Raw genomic sequence first — 16,756 nt, 5'->3', positions numbered from 1 at the left:
CATATGCACACAAAAAAAATATTATTGTTCTGCTAAAACAGTAAGAAAACAGTACTTTTTGCTAATTAAATCAAGTCCAGGATCATAGAAATATCATTATAACCATTGGGTAAACATGTTGAAATGGTTGATAAGAATCTTGTGTTAATCTTCTCTGAGATTAGCAGATTAGCAAGAGTGGACCAATTCTTAGGGCATAAATGCTATCTTTATCACACAATCAATTTGGATAAAATTAGGAGTTATGGCTGTGTTTACTCTTTCATTATTACACAAAATTGAACTATCTATCCACAGAAATAAAGGGATACCAGGAAAGAGAAATAATAACACCATTAACTCCTCCTCAGTAGAAGATATCAGTCACTCCAAGCTCCTTTCTCATCTCAAACCAATGTCCAGAAAGATTTAATCTTTCATTTTTTTCCATTTATTATGAGAGAAGCAATTAAAAAAACATTGGCCTATTTCATTTCATGAGCAATAAAGAATATTGTCTTTCAATTTTTATTTGTCATGATCTGGTTTGCTTTGGTCAGTGAATTGATCCAATCTGATTTTTTTCTTAAATGCAAGTTTACTGATCCATTCCCTGGCATCCTTACAAACTGCTGATCCAATCAACAGTAAAACCAGTTTCTGTCTATGAAAATGTTTCCCCCTTTCCTCGTTTGAGGCTTGGAAATGTTAAGTGTTTATTTATGGTCTAATTAACAGAGGCTTTTCCCTTATTAGATGCTTCATTCAGGGAATGTCAGGATAGTTACATGAATAGTTCTATTCTCAGAGAAGCATGCCATGTTTTCAATTACTTGTAGCAAAGCAGTATTGAGCTTTGAAAATTTCACCACACTGGAATCTGAGCTGACAGATAAGGCAATACATGAATTTTTCCATAGGAATCAAAAAGCAGAAGCCTGTGGGCTAAAACAAGCCTTCAGAGGCCAGGACTCCTGTTTGTATCTGCTACTTTCATGCTTCTGTATTTCTGTTTAATTAAATATGGTGAGCCATCAGAGAGATGGATTATAAAAGGAAAAAATGAGCATGGAAGAGTTACAGTGAATGGTGGTGATACCCAGCAGGAAGAAAGACAAAGCAAGGTATTGTGTTTATATAAATAATCTTTACATTAGCTTTGGATATTTTTCAAAAGTAGGTTTAAGAATAAATTGGAGAAAAAACTAGCTTTACACCAAGACCAATCATTGGGGGAAATTCTGAGATAGCTTAAATAAACATCCTTCATATATATATATATATATATATATATATATATATATATATCAGTTAAGTACACAATCATGTATAATTCAAGACAAGTGCAATGTTTAAAACAGCAAGCAGAACCTAAGTATCAGTTATTCATTGAGTTGAGTGTAGACCACAGTGCTTTGGTAATACTGTTTCATCAGGACATTGGTGGCTATAGCTCAGCAATTGATCCCTGACTTCAAGTCTGGCCTAACCAGTTTCTATTCCAACACTAATTACGATGTTCAATTACCAGTTGAGAACATTGCATTTTGAACAGTACATTCCTAGAAATTTACTATCTCTACTTTAATTATGGTGACTGTTTTATCTCTGCATCCCTTATCACCCTTCTTTATTCTAGGAAAAATGTGATTTGTATGTTTGCAAGCACTGACTTGTAAGAATATGGGAAACGAGCTGTATTTTACTTATTTCAGCTTCATTGTAGGTGGTGTGAGTACAAGAGCTTATATGCCCACTCTTAAAGGTGAGCTTTAGAAGGTCATAGCATATGTGCAAGGCACAGGCATATTTCTAAGGAAATGTGAAAAATGGAAAAGTCATGCCTAACTTTCATGACCCAGGTGGAGGCAGACATTGCAAATGAAACACAAATTAGCCTCATCTCTGACAGCAACAGCACATAGACAAGTTATAAGGTAAAGACATGAGCCTATCAGCCTAGCAGTGGAATGGCAACAAGGTGCACTAGCATCGATAGATACTCTAAGTCATGCAGCAGGGTGGGAATAACTTTTGATGCAAAAAAGCAAACACTCTCTCTGCCCTACAATATTCATCTCATATTTCTCCACAGAATGCTTTGGCTGGTTGGTTGTCTACAAAATCAACAGCTGTGAGGAAACATGACTAATTATACCCAGAGTCACCTGGAAAATTTCTTTGAAATGGGGTACTTGGATTTCACCCCAGACACTCACACAGGGGAGCAGAGCTGGCCTCTGGGAATTTTACCTTTGGTGGTCTCTTCATACCCACACTGTGCCTCAAGGACCAGCAGCTACCCTTCTGGATCTCTGGCAATTTTTGCCTCTACTGTCTTTTCTCCCCTCTCATTCTTGATTGACTTTTGTGATATAAAAAATGATGGGGACTATTGCCCAGAATATCATCATTTATATAAGTTCACTTAGAAGCCCAAGCAGCAAATCTATAAATGAATAGTGAGAATACAATTTATTTTAAGCATGAGAGCTTCCTAGTTCCTAGTTGGTCTTTGTAGAAAACCCATCAATTCTATGTTAAAGACTCATACCATATTTTAAATCATCCTTAGGTTTCGTTTCCATTCCCTGTTTTTATTTCAATTGACAGACTTTGATTGATATGGGAAGAAATATGTGTCCAAGATTAATTTTATGACACTGTTTTATTTGTGCTTTTGATTTTTTCTTTTTATTGAAAATAGATTTTTTCATTACATAATATATCTTGATTACAGTTGCCCTCCTTCTATTCTTCTCAGTTCCTCCAGATCCACCTCCTTTCTGTTTTTTGTTTGTTTGTTTGTTTTTTGTTTTTTGAGACAGGGTTTCTCTGTGTAGCTTTGGAGCCTATCCTGGCACTCACTCTGGAGATCATCCTGGCCTCGAACTCACAAAGATCTGCCTGCCTTTGCCTCCCGAGTGCTGGGATTAAAGGCGTGTGCCACCAATGCCCGGCTTCTCCTTTCTGTCTTTTATTAGAAAGTTGTTATTCTTTTGTTTAAAAAGAAGAAAAGAGAAATGCTGAGACATGAGACATGGTGACTATAAGTTTATTATAAGGCCCAGCAGAGTAGGGAGACTAAGAAGAGGAGAACAGGGTAAGTGGCTGACCTCCACGGCCGGTCGCCGCAGAGAATGCATAGGTGAGAGAGTAGAGTAAAGAGGAAACAGAGAGGAAGCCGAGAGGAAACAGAGAACGTAAATGGGCAGGGATCTGTCTTTTAAAGGGGTCCTCTGAACCTTCGTGCAGACTTAGTTCCCATGGAACCTTGGGCTGACCAGGGTACTACCTGTTCCACCAGGTAACAGGGGCAGGCCAGCATAATGCCTGAATCTTTCAAAAGTGAATAGGTTTCTATGGGATAACAGTAAAATAACATAAAATATAATAAGGCAAAGCAAATCTAATAAATCTGAATTGGGCAAAAAAACCAAACAGAAGGAAAAGAGCCAAAGAGAAGGCACAAGAAACAAATCCACTCATTTGCACACTCATGAATCCTATAAAAATACTAAGGGGAAACTATAATAAGTATGCAGAGGAACTGTAGAGTAAAAGGACAGAAGAAAAATACAAAAATATATAAATAATAAGATAGATAAAATTACCAAAAAGGCGGGGTCCTGACACAACACTAAAAGACAAGGCACCTCCAAAAATGCCCTTGAGTTGGTTTTCTCTTGGTCATTTACCGTTGAACATAAGCCTACCCTTGAGTAGTTTGTTTCTGAGACTCCTTTCAAGGAAGCTAATGTTTCATTAGCAGTGGTTATCAGTTGGAAAGTTAGGAAAGCTGTCAGTAGGAAAGCTTCTGGATTAGGGATGGGGGCATGTGCTCACTTCTCCTTTCAGCTCTAGGACTCCGTCTGATGGAGACCTGTTCAGGCCTGGTGCCTGCCTCAAGGCTGCCTCAGTGTCTGTGACTCATATGCACACTCATCTTGTTGATTTAGACAGCCTCCATTTGTTGGTGTCCTCAATCCTTTTGGGCTCTTCCATTCTTCCTGAGTCCTCATTAGTGGGGTTCCCCAAATCCTGAGGGGAGGGATTTGATTGAGATATCCTTTTGTTTTTTGTTTTTAATTAACATATGAAGTAATAGGTAGTATTGTGGCACTTTCTTAGGTAATTTATTCCTTAACCAGAAAGCTCCTTCCTACTATCTTATATTTTATTGTCTCCATTTTTTAAGACATACTTTCCCCCCTTGCAGTCCCTTTCAAGATTCATGACCTGTACCTGAAATCACACCCACATGTATACACATACATCAAAACTGAATGTTAGGATCTCCGCATGAAAAAGAAAATGCACTATTTGTCCAACTAAGCCAGGGTTATCTCACTGTATGTAATAATTTCAGATGCATACATTTTTCTGCAAATTCTTCCCTTCTATAAAATACCATTGTGTGTATATACCACATTTTCATTATCCTTCTGTCTGTTGATAGACATTGAAGCTGAGTTCATTTCCTTGCTACTGTGAACAAAACAGCAATGAACATGGATGTTCGAGTATCTCTGTAGTAAAATATAAATCCCCTGTGACTAGGACTACATACAGCAAAGGCTAAGAAAGAAAGCTATGTATCAGTAGGACAAAAGCCCTGAAGGAGGTTATGATGAGTCATTTTTCTGAGTTAGAGTCAGGCAAGAAGCTACAAGTTTTAGAGCGAAAGTCCTTAGAGGAATAAAGAGAACAGTTGAAGGCAAACTTGAAGAAGAACAAAAAAAATGGTCATAGAAGAGCACATTACAAAGCCATCTGAGAAGTACAGGTGGACTTTGATTCCTTCTTAGAGCTACCCTGGCCAGTGGGCAGGTAACCAGAGCAGACTGGCAGGAACTCTGCTCCTATGATTAAGGAGACTGCAGAACAAGTTTCCTCCAGGCACAGACATGCAGGCTGAGAAATCTCATTAAACTCAGCCTTGAATCCTTCCTTTAGCATAATAAATAGTCTCTGGAGACATGGCATTTTACTGTGGCTCAAATAGCTTTTGGTTAGTTCTAACAGTGATGATGCAGTTTCTCAATGCCAATCCTACTGACAAAAGGAACTTCACTTTTCAAAACATGATACAAGCAAGCTAAGAATCACCCGTAAAAATCACCTTCCTTTTGAGAAACAAGGAACTTGCTCTAAGAGACCGTAATGAGCATCAGCTTGTAGAGTTGCCTTGTAAAATATGAAGCAATTTTTCCTCAATGTCATCCTTGAGACACTGGCCTGTGTTTCTATTAATAATATGTAAATGGTATGGAAATAGAACATGCTGTGTGTCTCATCTGTCTCAGCAAGTGGCTTGCAGGATGACAAAGGTAAAGAAAGAGCTGCTTTAGTCTAGAAAGTCTTTGGAAGGAGGAAATCTCACTCAACAGCAGCCTTGGATAATGAACCTGGGCATCTCTGTCATGCAGAAGGAGGCGGGTGATCCTGGGGCATCGACTGTTTCACAGAGAAGCAGACATTTTGAGGCTCCCATTCCAAATCAAAGCTGCAGAGAACTCTGGGTACCCAACAGATAGACAGGCTGATGAATAGAGCTGTCAAGAGAATGCAAAGCAAGGTGTGGATTTGGGAGGTGTCAGATAGCAACCCTAGAAGCCCTCCAGGGAGGCTGCTCCTTCTGCTGAAGAGGGGGTGGGGAGTGCTGACAGATGAAAGAAAACTCTACAGACAGGTGAAGCAAATCACAGAGGACAGCTGGAGAGCATCCATTCATTCTTTTCCATATCACTGGAAAGTGCTGTCTCATTCTTCCTCAGAAGGCGTGCACAATTGCTCTAGTGTAGAGACAGTCTCAAAGACGAGCGGTTAGCTTCCTGGGTTCAAATCTTAGCTCTTCAGATTGTGGGGTATTTTTTGTTTGCTTGTTTTTGTTTCATTATCTTAAGAATTGCACAACCTAAATTGTATATTTTGGCATTTCACCCATGAAACCAGAGAGGTGCTTTTACACAAACTTTAATGCTGTGTGCATCAGATGCCACAAACTTTGAAAGTGTGTAGCATAGCGATGACCACAACAAAAGTCCTAAAGAAACATTAAGAGGCTGGCTTAGTTCTCAAAGTAAGGGTTCAGTTACATAGGCCATCAGTGTCTCAGAGGACTTAGAAGCAAAGAAGAAAGGTCATTCTAGTAAAGATATACTTAGCAGGCATTTAGAAATAATTAACATAAGAATGATTATAAAATTGTTTGAAGGGGAATAAGTTAAGGGACACTATATTATCAAGACCACATTCTGCCTAGTTGGGAAATGTGTTACAAGATTACCAGTGAAATTATGTTATTCTGTACCTTCAAGAAAGACAGGGTTTCACGGGAGTATATTAGATCCTTCTAAAAGTGATGGATAATGAGCATGTCCAGCACAGTGTGTTAAGTAAACTGTTAGAAAGCATGCACTCAAATCACTGTGGGTCATAGTAAATGAGAGTTCAGTAAACAGACAAACTCTATAATCCCGAGATTGCTTTCCTCAACCATACTAGCCTGCATTTTAATAAAATATCATTTCTCTCTCTCTGATAGCCATAGGTTGCATTGTATGAGCATAGAACAAAATGGGTCAGCAGTGTTTCTCTCCAAAGCAATGTTGTCTCCTGTCTAGGTGATACTTTGCTCTACATTAGTAATAGTAGTCATTGTCTTAACCTTTTAGATCCCAGGTAACAGCCAGCATTTCTAAGAATGAACGGGTCTAACAAGGATATTCAATAATGGGATAGATACTCAAGCAGTACCATGTGTGGATATATAGTGGGAAATTACCAATACGGAGTCAGGTAGAAATATAAGGGTATTTAATAGGGAAAAGCCTTACTTACAGAGAGACCTAGCCAGCCGGCATGGCAGCAGTCTGTACGCAAGCTCAAAAGAGAAACCGAAAGCAAAAACGCAGTCACCCTACGTCCCCTGACCATGCCCTCGCAAGCTTGTGAGGGCGTGGTTAGGCACACCTGTAGCCAGCCCCTAAGTAGGCGTGGCTTCAGTTTCCCCTACAATTCCCCTTTTAGTCTAAAAGAGAATTAAAACTTAACAGTTTAAAGTATCCAAAATTAACAATCATAAAGGTAAAATATAAGAAGATACAACAATCTGCTTATGTCACATCCTAACTATCTATTTTAACTAAACCCTAAAGTCATCTGAAAGAGGTGTCCAAGCCTGAACACCTCCTTCCAATCCCAACCATAAACAATAGGAAGATATCCCTAACTAGGTATATACACTATCCTAAATGACAACAAGCCACACCTACTTAGGGGCTGGCTACATGGATATATTAAATATATTGATTTCTAAACTTTATTTCAAAGGAATATGAAAGAAAATAGACAGACTGTTGACTTGCACATGTATATACTACAGAAGTTGTTGGTAGCTTTCTACATCAAGAAGGGGCAATTCAATCCTTAGTTGCCCATTGCAAAGGCAGTTTTAAGATCTGATTCTCCAAAATACTCAACCACTGATGGAGTCAATTTTGAGCTTTCATTGCTTGACACATGAGGATGGGTAAGCATGCTGACAACCCTGACACACTGGTATTTCATTTGTAGGCACAATTTTCTAGCTTTCTTAGTATACAAGAACACTGTCAAGCATATATGTACATAAGGCAAAGTGAAGAAGTGTCTGCCTCAACATGACTCTAAGGCTTGGATATATGGTTATATACCATACAATGTCAACTCCTCTAAATAGATACTGTGTGTACCATGGATGGATGTTCTTGAGATGTTTGCTTATTACAACAAATTTAAGGGAGACTTTAGTAAAGATACTGATGCCAACAATAGAAGTATGTGTCAAAGCAAGACAGTGCTCATCACAGAGGGACTAAGAGATCATTTATTCTAACTCAGATATGAATGAACAGTGCCATGGAACATAGACTCAAGTCACTCTAAACTACATGCTCCAATACAGAAGCAGTTCCATGAACATTTTCCAACCACAGGACACATTCAGCAACAAGTCCTAAGTCAACACAACTTCCAAATACATCAAAGGGAACACCAGGCAAGCAGATAGCCAGACATGGAAGTATGTGCTTTAGGTTTTAACAAATATTTTTTAGCTTTTGGATTGGTAGAAACAAATGGTCTGTGAATATATTCCAAAGTTTTACCTGATAGTTGAAAAGATATTACGTTACACACATACAGAGAGAAGAAATGTCTATGAAGGACATTAGCACAACTGGCTGACCTAGAACTTGATTTGTAGACCAGGCTGGCCTTGAACTCACAGATATCTGGAAGCCTCTGTCTCCAGAGGATTAAAAACGTGGACCACTACTGTCCAGCATTATTTCTAAATTTGGAACATTTCAAATCTCCAAAATAACAGAGTTGCAAATAGTCTTTCAGGCTCAGGAAGTCTTTTTTTAAGACACAATCTTATTTTACTTATCAATTCCCCCATCCCCTCCTTGGCCCTCCCATCCTCCCAGGCTCCCCCCTCATCCCCCAACCCACCCCTCACCCACTCTCCAAGGATAGTGAGGCCTTCCACCAAGGGGGATCATCAAAATCTGTCATATTATTTGAGGGAGGGCCTAGGCCCTCTTTCTTGTATCTGGGTTGCAATAATATCCCTCCATAGGGAATGGGCTCCCAAAGTCTGTCTGTGCACTAGGGATAAACACTGGGTCCATTGATAGAGGTCCCATAGACTGCCCAGGCCTCCTAGCTGGCACCCACATTCAGAGTGCTTCATTAGATGCAATGCTGTTTCCCCAGATTTAAAACTAGGGTCTCTGTGATGTCACTAGGTCAGGTCAACTGTTTTTGTGGGTTTCTCCAGCAAGGTGTTGGCTCCTTTGCTCATCCCTCCACAGGCAGTCTTTAACATATGTGTAGCTTCAATTGTTGGATATTGTGACAATTTTTCAACAGATTGAAATTATAGCTGTGATCACAGTAACTTACATTGGGAATTAATACTGAACTGACAATAATTCAAATTAATACTTAATGATAATTAATGTGATGGGCCAAGCACCTTAATTCAATATTCGCACACTGCCCCTACCCACCTCTTCCTTTCTAATGTCTGTTTCTCCTCTCTTGATTCATGGAATGCTAACTTTATTACCTCTGACTATGGGGCTATTATCTTCTCTTAAATTACCTTGATAGTAGATTTAATTAAACATATAAATCTCCTTAGTCTAATGAAGTCTTTAGAGCATTTCAGAAATGCTTTCATTTTCTTATTATTCTAATCAATACTTTTCTTCTTGTTTGAAAATCACTTTCTAGGTTGAGATTTTGTTACTTTCTTTCAATAGTGATAGATTGGATCACTGTGATCAATATCTAATGGAGTGTTCTTAAAGTAAAATTCAATTTTAATTACATGGAACATTATATGTGTGTGAATGTGTTTAACGATACATGATTATTAGCAAGATATCAGAAGTAACAAATTTCACAAATAAAGTTTTCATTTAATAACAGCCATGGCACACATGTTGCTAATACAGCGTCAACACAATGAAACTGTCCTCATAGTATATATGCTATAAGAATAATCTTTCTTACAATGAAACAGGATTAATTGACATGCAACTTCATGAGGAAACATTCTTGCTTTAGAAAAATATTTAATGTAATTTAATAGGATTCATAATTCTAGCATAAGGTTTTTGGTACAGTTCTTTAAAATAATGTTTTTTTCTTAACAGATTTTTAAAAAATACTTGATTTTTGTGAATACAAGTTTCTAAATGTTAACTTTCTTTTTCTAACCCTGTCTAATCCCATGAGCTCAAATTAGAACTTAAACATGATTAAACTTCTTACCATCCACTTAGTCCTCTATTCAGACTGTTTCGGCCACATTCTAAGAACTTTTACATTGGTAGTGATCATGACTATGATGAAGAATATTGAGGAATTAAGAATCAATTCCATTCACTCAGTTTTCTTTAAGTACATATAAGGAACCAACCTGCCTCCATCTTAGGTTTGAAAACCATCTTAATAAGCAAACTACATTCATTCCTGTTCATGATTAATATCTCTGTTCCTCCATTATTGTAATCTTGACTACAAATGCTTCTATACTGCTTGCTCCAGAAAACCATGACCATATCTTTGTTTCAAAAAGTTGTTAAGACAACCTTGCAACCCTACCTTGTTTCAAAGGTTTGTTACGATTACCTTGTAATGCTGCTCCTGTAAGCCTGCTTATTTTGCCTGACAATCTCTCATTTGGAAACCCCTTACCCCTGAGCTATAAAAACCTTTTTGATGCCCGTGTCAATGAGAATCTCTTGAACCCTGCCTCATGTGGAGGCAACCCATGTATACAAATAAAAAGCTTGCTTTAATTTATTGGTCATGATGATTTGGGTTGGTGATGTTGGGATTAACCAAGGATCAAACTACATATTTAGAACTCATAGATTTTGCATTGGATAATGGCCATCAGTTTCCTTCATTTAGGGAGTGGAAATGGGAGTATTATTGAATGAGGGTGTGTCAATGTGAAAATGTGCTTATTTGAAGAGAAATGAATCATGATGCCTGATATAATTAATTATTTGAAAGATCATTTTTATGTGGCTCTGCCATATTATTTTTGCCATCTTATGCCTCAGTTTTCTCCACCATAAAATGGGAAAATTAACTTATTTCACATGGTTTCTCTAAGATTTGAAGACATTAATATATGAAGTCCAATGAAATTAATGCTGCACATCAGTAAATAATTAGGATATGTTAAATATCATCATCATGATTGCTAACACAGTTAATTTCTGCAGAAATCTTAGGTCTGATTCTTATTATTCTACTATTGTGGATGCTGAGTCCCAGCGAACTTGGTTTTTCCCTCTGTCTAACTCAAAGAAGTATTTGAAAGTTTAAATAACAAATATAAAAATGCTTTGGAGAACATGAATCAGGTTAGAAATAAAATGTTTTGAGGGATAATTTTAACAAAGAGAACAAAAATTATAATAAAGAGGCATTAGGCAAATATACAAGCAGTGACATGAGAATGGGAAGTTCATTATATGATCTTCAGTTACGGGGAAGACTCTCCTCACCAAATGAATGATTAACTGTGCCCTGTGTACCTACTGGCAAAGCTGCTATTAGATGCAACAGTAAAAATCCTTTTAATCTGACACTCTTTAATCAAACCACAAGGCATTAGAAACCAATTCCATCTTGCAATCAGCTCTGTTTTTCTTTAGTGAAAATGCTAGATAATCCAAGCACAATTAACTCCAAGTTTGCCTTTATGAATGTCACTTTTAATATTAATGAAACTATCCCATATACACAAGATGTTTTCTGAGATTTCTTTTTCTTCCCACTGCCCTGTAGGAATAGCTGATGAAGATTAGCTGAAAGTCCTATCTTTCTATGGGGTGTACCTGTACACTCTTCTATAGCATCTGATTGGTTTACTTACTTCACTGAATAAAATGACCGCAAGTTAGCTGACTTAAGAAGTATGTTTTCTGCGTGGACCTCCTACTGATTATGTTTTTTAAAAATGCATTTGGCCCCTGAGCTGAAAAAAATTACCCAGTTAACACCATGATAATAGTAGTGATTTCCGGAAGATGCTCTGTGGATCCTTCCCTCTGTAATTTGCTAGCTGTTTCTGACTGCCCCTCACAATGGCTGTAATCAGTGTGGTGATTTTTCCCATGAACTGTTCCCAGAACTGCCCATCACTGCTCCAATTTATGTGGCTTGAGGTACTGGGATACCTTTTGGAGTTTGCTGTTGATAGCAATGTGGTTTTTTTTCTCTTAATTGTGTTTTTTCTTAATTTGCACTTATAAAGACTATAAACATGAGCCAATACCTATTTTTTTCAGCAAGAAACACAAAATTGCAGAATATTTTGTAACTTCTGTATATGCCAGAAGTCATTAAACAGCAAGAAATGAATACAGGAGCAGTTGCTTTTCAGAGATTGAATGACCAGACCAGGCTCACGTGGGGAGTCCATTAGAAACCATATTTTTTCACTCTCTTCCCATTGCATGGACTTTACATATCAAGTTGCTTAGCAGTGACAGTGAGTGAGATCTAAATATGTAAATCCCAGTGCCAACCACTGTTTATCCTAACAATCAAAGGGGAGCTCACTGAAGCATGTGTTCTAATTTATAGTTCACTTGTCACCATTGTAACTTCTGAGAGGGACACCTGTTCTATATCTGGCACTCAATAGAGATTTAAAAAAAAAGAATGACTGTATGGCTAATACCCCATCATGTACTCAAATGTTCTCACTTGGATTTTTAAATAATATCCATTGTGTTTTACTTGCTTCTTGAATTGTCCAGATAATTTGTTTCTATGTATATTACTTATAATCTCACAGTAGGGTTAAAGCTAAGTTAACCAGTGGAAACTATGGAAACTTCCTTTTACCATATGTGGCCATCCAACATGTGACTATCATTTTGAAGTGAAAATGTACTAAACATATTTATTCATGGTACTCATCAAGTAGAGTTTGTTTTCATTGTATTAACAGCTAAACACTGATCATCATTATTCAGTTTTAATTGTAGAGTTAAATAACACCTTGCTCAAGGTGAGGTTGCAATGACTTCACTAAACCAAAGATAAATGATAAATGGGTGTATACAAAGAACCACTGGAGAGTTTCCCTGCCATTCCTACTGGATGGGCTGACCCACCAGGAAGACCTAGGGAAGGAAAGCCATGCCTCAAGCTTCCCTCCTTCTGCTTCTGTCCACCTGAAGTCACATACAAAGGGGTGTGGCCATCACTACAGATTCACAGACACCTTGCTGATGTGGGCATGGGTGTAGGGATTTTCTAGACTGGATTGATTCAGGTGGATAGACCCACTCTAAATGTGGATAGTACTGTTCCCTTAGTTGTAGCTCTAGACTGAATAAGAGGAGACAGCAAGCTGGATGTTAGCATTCTCTCTCTGTTCACTAATCCCCACCATGACTCCCTCTGCAGAATGAACCTGATTGTTAAACTGTGAGCCAGAAGAAACCAGTCCTCCCTTAAGTTGTTTTGTCAGATATTTTATTCCAGCAATTGGAAAAAAATGAGCAATAGAATGGCTCAAAGGCATCCAGAGACTTCTGTTGAGTGTTGACTAGTGTCCTAGATTACAGTCTGATAATAATCATGACATTCCAAATGGTAGTGAATAATTTACCCTGTTCTTCCACCTGTTTTCCATAGTGTAGCTCAGGAGTCATGAGTAATAAAGCTAGTTGTCCAAACACTACTTGGATGAAAAGCATGGAGACCATAATAGAGTATAGCGAGTTCTATGACAACCCATCAGGACTGGCTAACTAGGATGGAGCTTATTTCAGCAGTGCTTCAAACTCACACTTGGTAAATATGGTCAAGCATTTATACATCTTATCTCAGGTCCTGTTTTTAATAATATTTTAATCTATTCTTTGAAATGTCCACTCTTTCTTTGAAAACTTCATTGTATTTTGATCATATTCACTCCTCACCACCTCTCTTCATTTTCCCAAAGAACCCTACTGATGGGGGTGTTCTTCTGTGTATATGTTTCTCTTATTGGTTGATGAATAAAACACTGATTTGCCAGTAACTAGACAGGAAGTTTAGGCAAGGCTATGAGAGGAAGGAGTAAAGAGAGAGAGGGAAGCCACAAGAGGGATGCCATGTAGAGACCAGGAAGATGGGATATGCTAGGCATTCTCTGGTAAGACAAGGCCATGCAGAAATACACAGATTAGTAGTTATGGGTTAATAATTAAGAAACAGCTAGCCAGTGAGAGGCCCTAGCCATTAGCCAACACTTTATAAATTTATGTCTTTGTGTGTTTATTTGGGGCTAATCAAATGCAGGACCAAGCTTGAAAGAAACTCCAGTTACACCCCACAGTCCATCCTTCATCCTGATTTCATTTTTCTTGTTTAAACTATTATTATAAATAACTCCTGAGTCCCATTAGCTCTGAAAAATATGCATAGGTGTTCGATCATCTGTCATGCTATAAGCAGCCTACCCTTAGCCAGATTCCCAAAGAACAGCATCAGCTGCCAGTGGCTTCTCTTCTGGGGATGGGGCATCAGGACCACCTTCATCTACTTCATCTACGCTGGAATTTTTACCTGAGAAGGCCTTATTTTGCATTTTGTCTCAGTGACTTTTTTTTTCTGTTTCTTTGTTGGAGGTTTTCTAATTATAGATCTTGATCTCAAGGGATTCTTGAGTGTTTTTCTCCTTCACACTTTAAGTATTGATACAGCAAGGCAAAGCTAGAAGGACTTTCTCACTTCTAGGTAGGATAGATATGCTCTCTGGGTTCAAGAAGGAGCCATACTCTGTCACCTGGAAAACAAAACCTCCAAAGTAATCTGTTCATCTTGCAGAAGGTACTGTGCTGGAGAGTCACTGGAGACCTGGGGAGCAGGGATGAGAAGCCTTTCAAATGACGGGAGTTAGCCCACGAGAGATGCCACATGTGCTGTGGCATGAAAATCTTGAGGAAAAATAATCTAGTGCAATTAATCAAAATGAGGAATTGGGAGCTCAGGGGTCTCTCTGCATATAAGTCTCAGTCGCACTAGGAATTACATCACCCTCACTTTAAAGAAATTTCACATTGATTTTCTTTGTTGATTTCTTTGATGCCTAAATAAAATGTATTGAACTTGCTTCTAACTATAAAATTATATCGTAATAGAAAATTTAGAAAATATACAAAAATAAAATGCAGGGAAGACAATGATTATAATTTTTACATAACCATTATTTAATATTTGTAGAAATGTTCTCTCTTCTAGCATTTCTTAAATGAAATCAGGTTGCTTAAATTTAATAACTAGCCTTTTCCCTTTCCAGTATACAAAAAAAAATTCCAAAGCTGCAATGTGATTGCAGTGGCTGTCTCATGTAGATCACGTGCTGTACACACGGTTGATAAGGAAGAGGATCGAATACGGGATAGGTTATTAACTGGTAGTTCATTAAGAAGGTATACTCACACGGGCACTCTGAGCCGCCACGATCCCAGATGCCTCCAAGACCCGGCCTGAACCCGAGAGAGAGGAGGAGTGGCTCAAGTCCTTTCTCTTTATCCTACCTCTCTTGTCCCTGTGACCACGCCCATTTGGTCACAGGTATACATATCCAGGGTCTCTCCCCACACACCATATTTAAGACTTTTTGCTCATTTGGATGGTTTCCGACTTTTCATTCATTTTCCATCATGATCTCTTGGCAATCTGCCCATCTTTTAGTACATTTAGTTTCAATGCACTGTAGTTTAATGTGGTTACAACTGCTTACTTCCTTAGCTGAGAGCATCCTCAGCTTTGAGAGTCTATATATTAAAATTTATTTTGCCACCAGCATGTGAAACAGTGCAGTGGATATATTATGTGTCCTCAAATTATATGTACAAACCTAGTAGTTTCAATACACACATAGATTCCATAAGATATGGAATATAGCAAGGGATATGCTATGGGATACTAGGCTTCTAAGTCTTTACCTTATAGCCACTGTCCTTTCAAAGAGCAATGTAAAGGCCTGGAGATGCCCTGCAGGCTCAAAGGTCCAGAGAGCTGTCTCCTTTTAGAGTTTCTTCATGAAGGAGCATATCCAGAGACTTAAACTGCAAAAACCCGTGAATAAATGTTGGTGTCTATTATATTACGTACATCTTTCTTTACCTGTTATATCAGGTACATTGTTAAAAGGTTTCTTTCATTTTAAAGTGTGTGTGTGTGTGTGTGTGTGTGTGTGTGTGTGTGTGTGTGTGTGTGTGTGTGTGCACATGAGTACAGGCATCTGTGGCAGTCAGAAGAGCATGTCTTATTCCTTGGAGCTAGAGTTGGAGCTGCAGCTGGCTGTGACCCACCCAAAGTGCAAGCTAGGAACCAATCCTGTGTCCTCTAGGAGAGCTGTGTGTATTGTTAACCATTTCTCAAGCTTTACTTAGGACGCAGTCTCCACCCATTTACTCACCAGCTATATCATTATGGTTCAGTTGTCTAACATGCTCTGTATCAGTATTCTCTATCTGCAAAATATGAATGGAAACATCTATCCTAAAACTTTATGAGGAAAAATTACATTTATTAAATAAAACATGGCATAAAAATGTCACACAATCTATGCTGGGCATGGTAGTGCATACATTTAATCCCAGCACTTAGAGGCAGAGGCAGATAGATTTCTGTCAACTTGAGGTCAGCCTGTCCTAAATAGTTCCAGAACATACAGAGCTTTGGGGGAGACTCTGTCTCAAAAGAAAAAAAATGAATCAGGTAGTAAATAATGTACCTGTTTTAATTTTTATATTCCCTTTACATAAATCCTCTTTATACTTAAAAGCCATTTTGTTTTGTTTTGTTTTTGAAGTACTGAAGATGAGTAACTTTGTTTCCTTATGAGTGAAGCATCAAGTAGTCCTCCTTTTAACAAAAAGCGAGAGAGTACATTGTATTACATGCGGAAGAAACAGGAGTGTCTCTGCTTCTTGTTTCCCCTTCTTATAATTGCCATCAACTCAAAAATTACTATGTAGCAAAGGAACTGGAATGCTGCGAATTTGCAAAGGGCAGGGAGTGTACTTTTGAAATTCACACTTTGGAATCCTGTTCCTAGTCCTCATTCTTTCTAGAGCCTGTCACACATTAAAGCTTATTTTACAAAAGAATATGCATGAGGAAGAACATTGAAGCTCATCCAGTCTATTTAGCTAAAAGTCTGCAATCGGTAGCCCTAGGCAATCGGGTGGTT

The 16,756-nt window shown here is 38.2% G+C and overlaps 1 protein-coding gene across 18 annotated transcripts in view; it reads left to right on the top strand.

The window, feature by feature from the left end:
* The window catches only part of Nrxn1 (neurexin 1), a 1,056,958-nt gene that overhangs the window by 281,219 nt on the left and 758,983 nt on the right, over positions 1 to 16,756 (top strand). The window contains exon 6 of one of the 18 annotated variants that reach the window (XM_035445185.1): positions 3,072 to 3,082. The exons of the other annotated variants lie outside the window; for them this stretch is intronic. Coding sequence (XP_035301076.1) covers positions 3,072 to 3,082 — 11 coding nt within the window. The remainder of the gene's footprint in view (positions 1 to 3,071; positions 3,083 to 16,756) is intronic. 18 annotated transcript variants of the gene reach the window in all.

This window comes from Cricetulus griseus, chromosome 5, assembly GCF_003668045.3.
Source record: "Cricetulus griseus strain 17A/GY chromosome 5, alternate assembly CriGri-PICRH-1.0, whole genome shotgun sequence".
Classification (NCBI taxonomy): domain Eukaryota; kingdom Metazoa; phylum Chordata; class Mammalia; order Rodentia; family Cricetidae; genus Cricetulus; species Cricetulus griseus.
The sequence above is the reverse complement of the archived record's forward strand: the minus strand, read 5'-3'. Positions and strand labels throughout refer to the sequence as shown.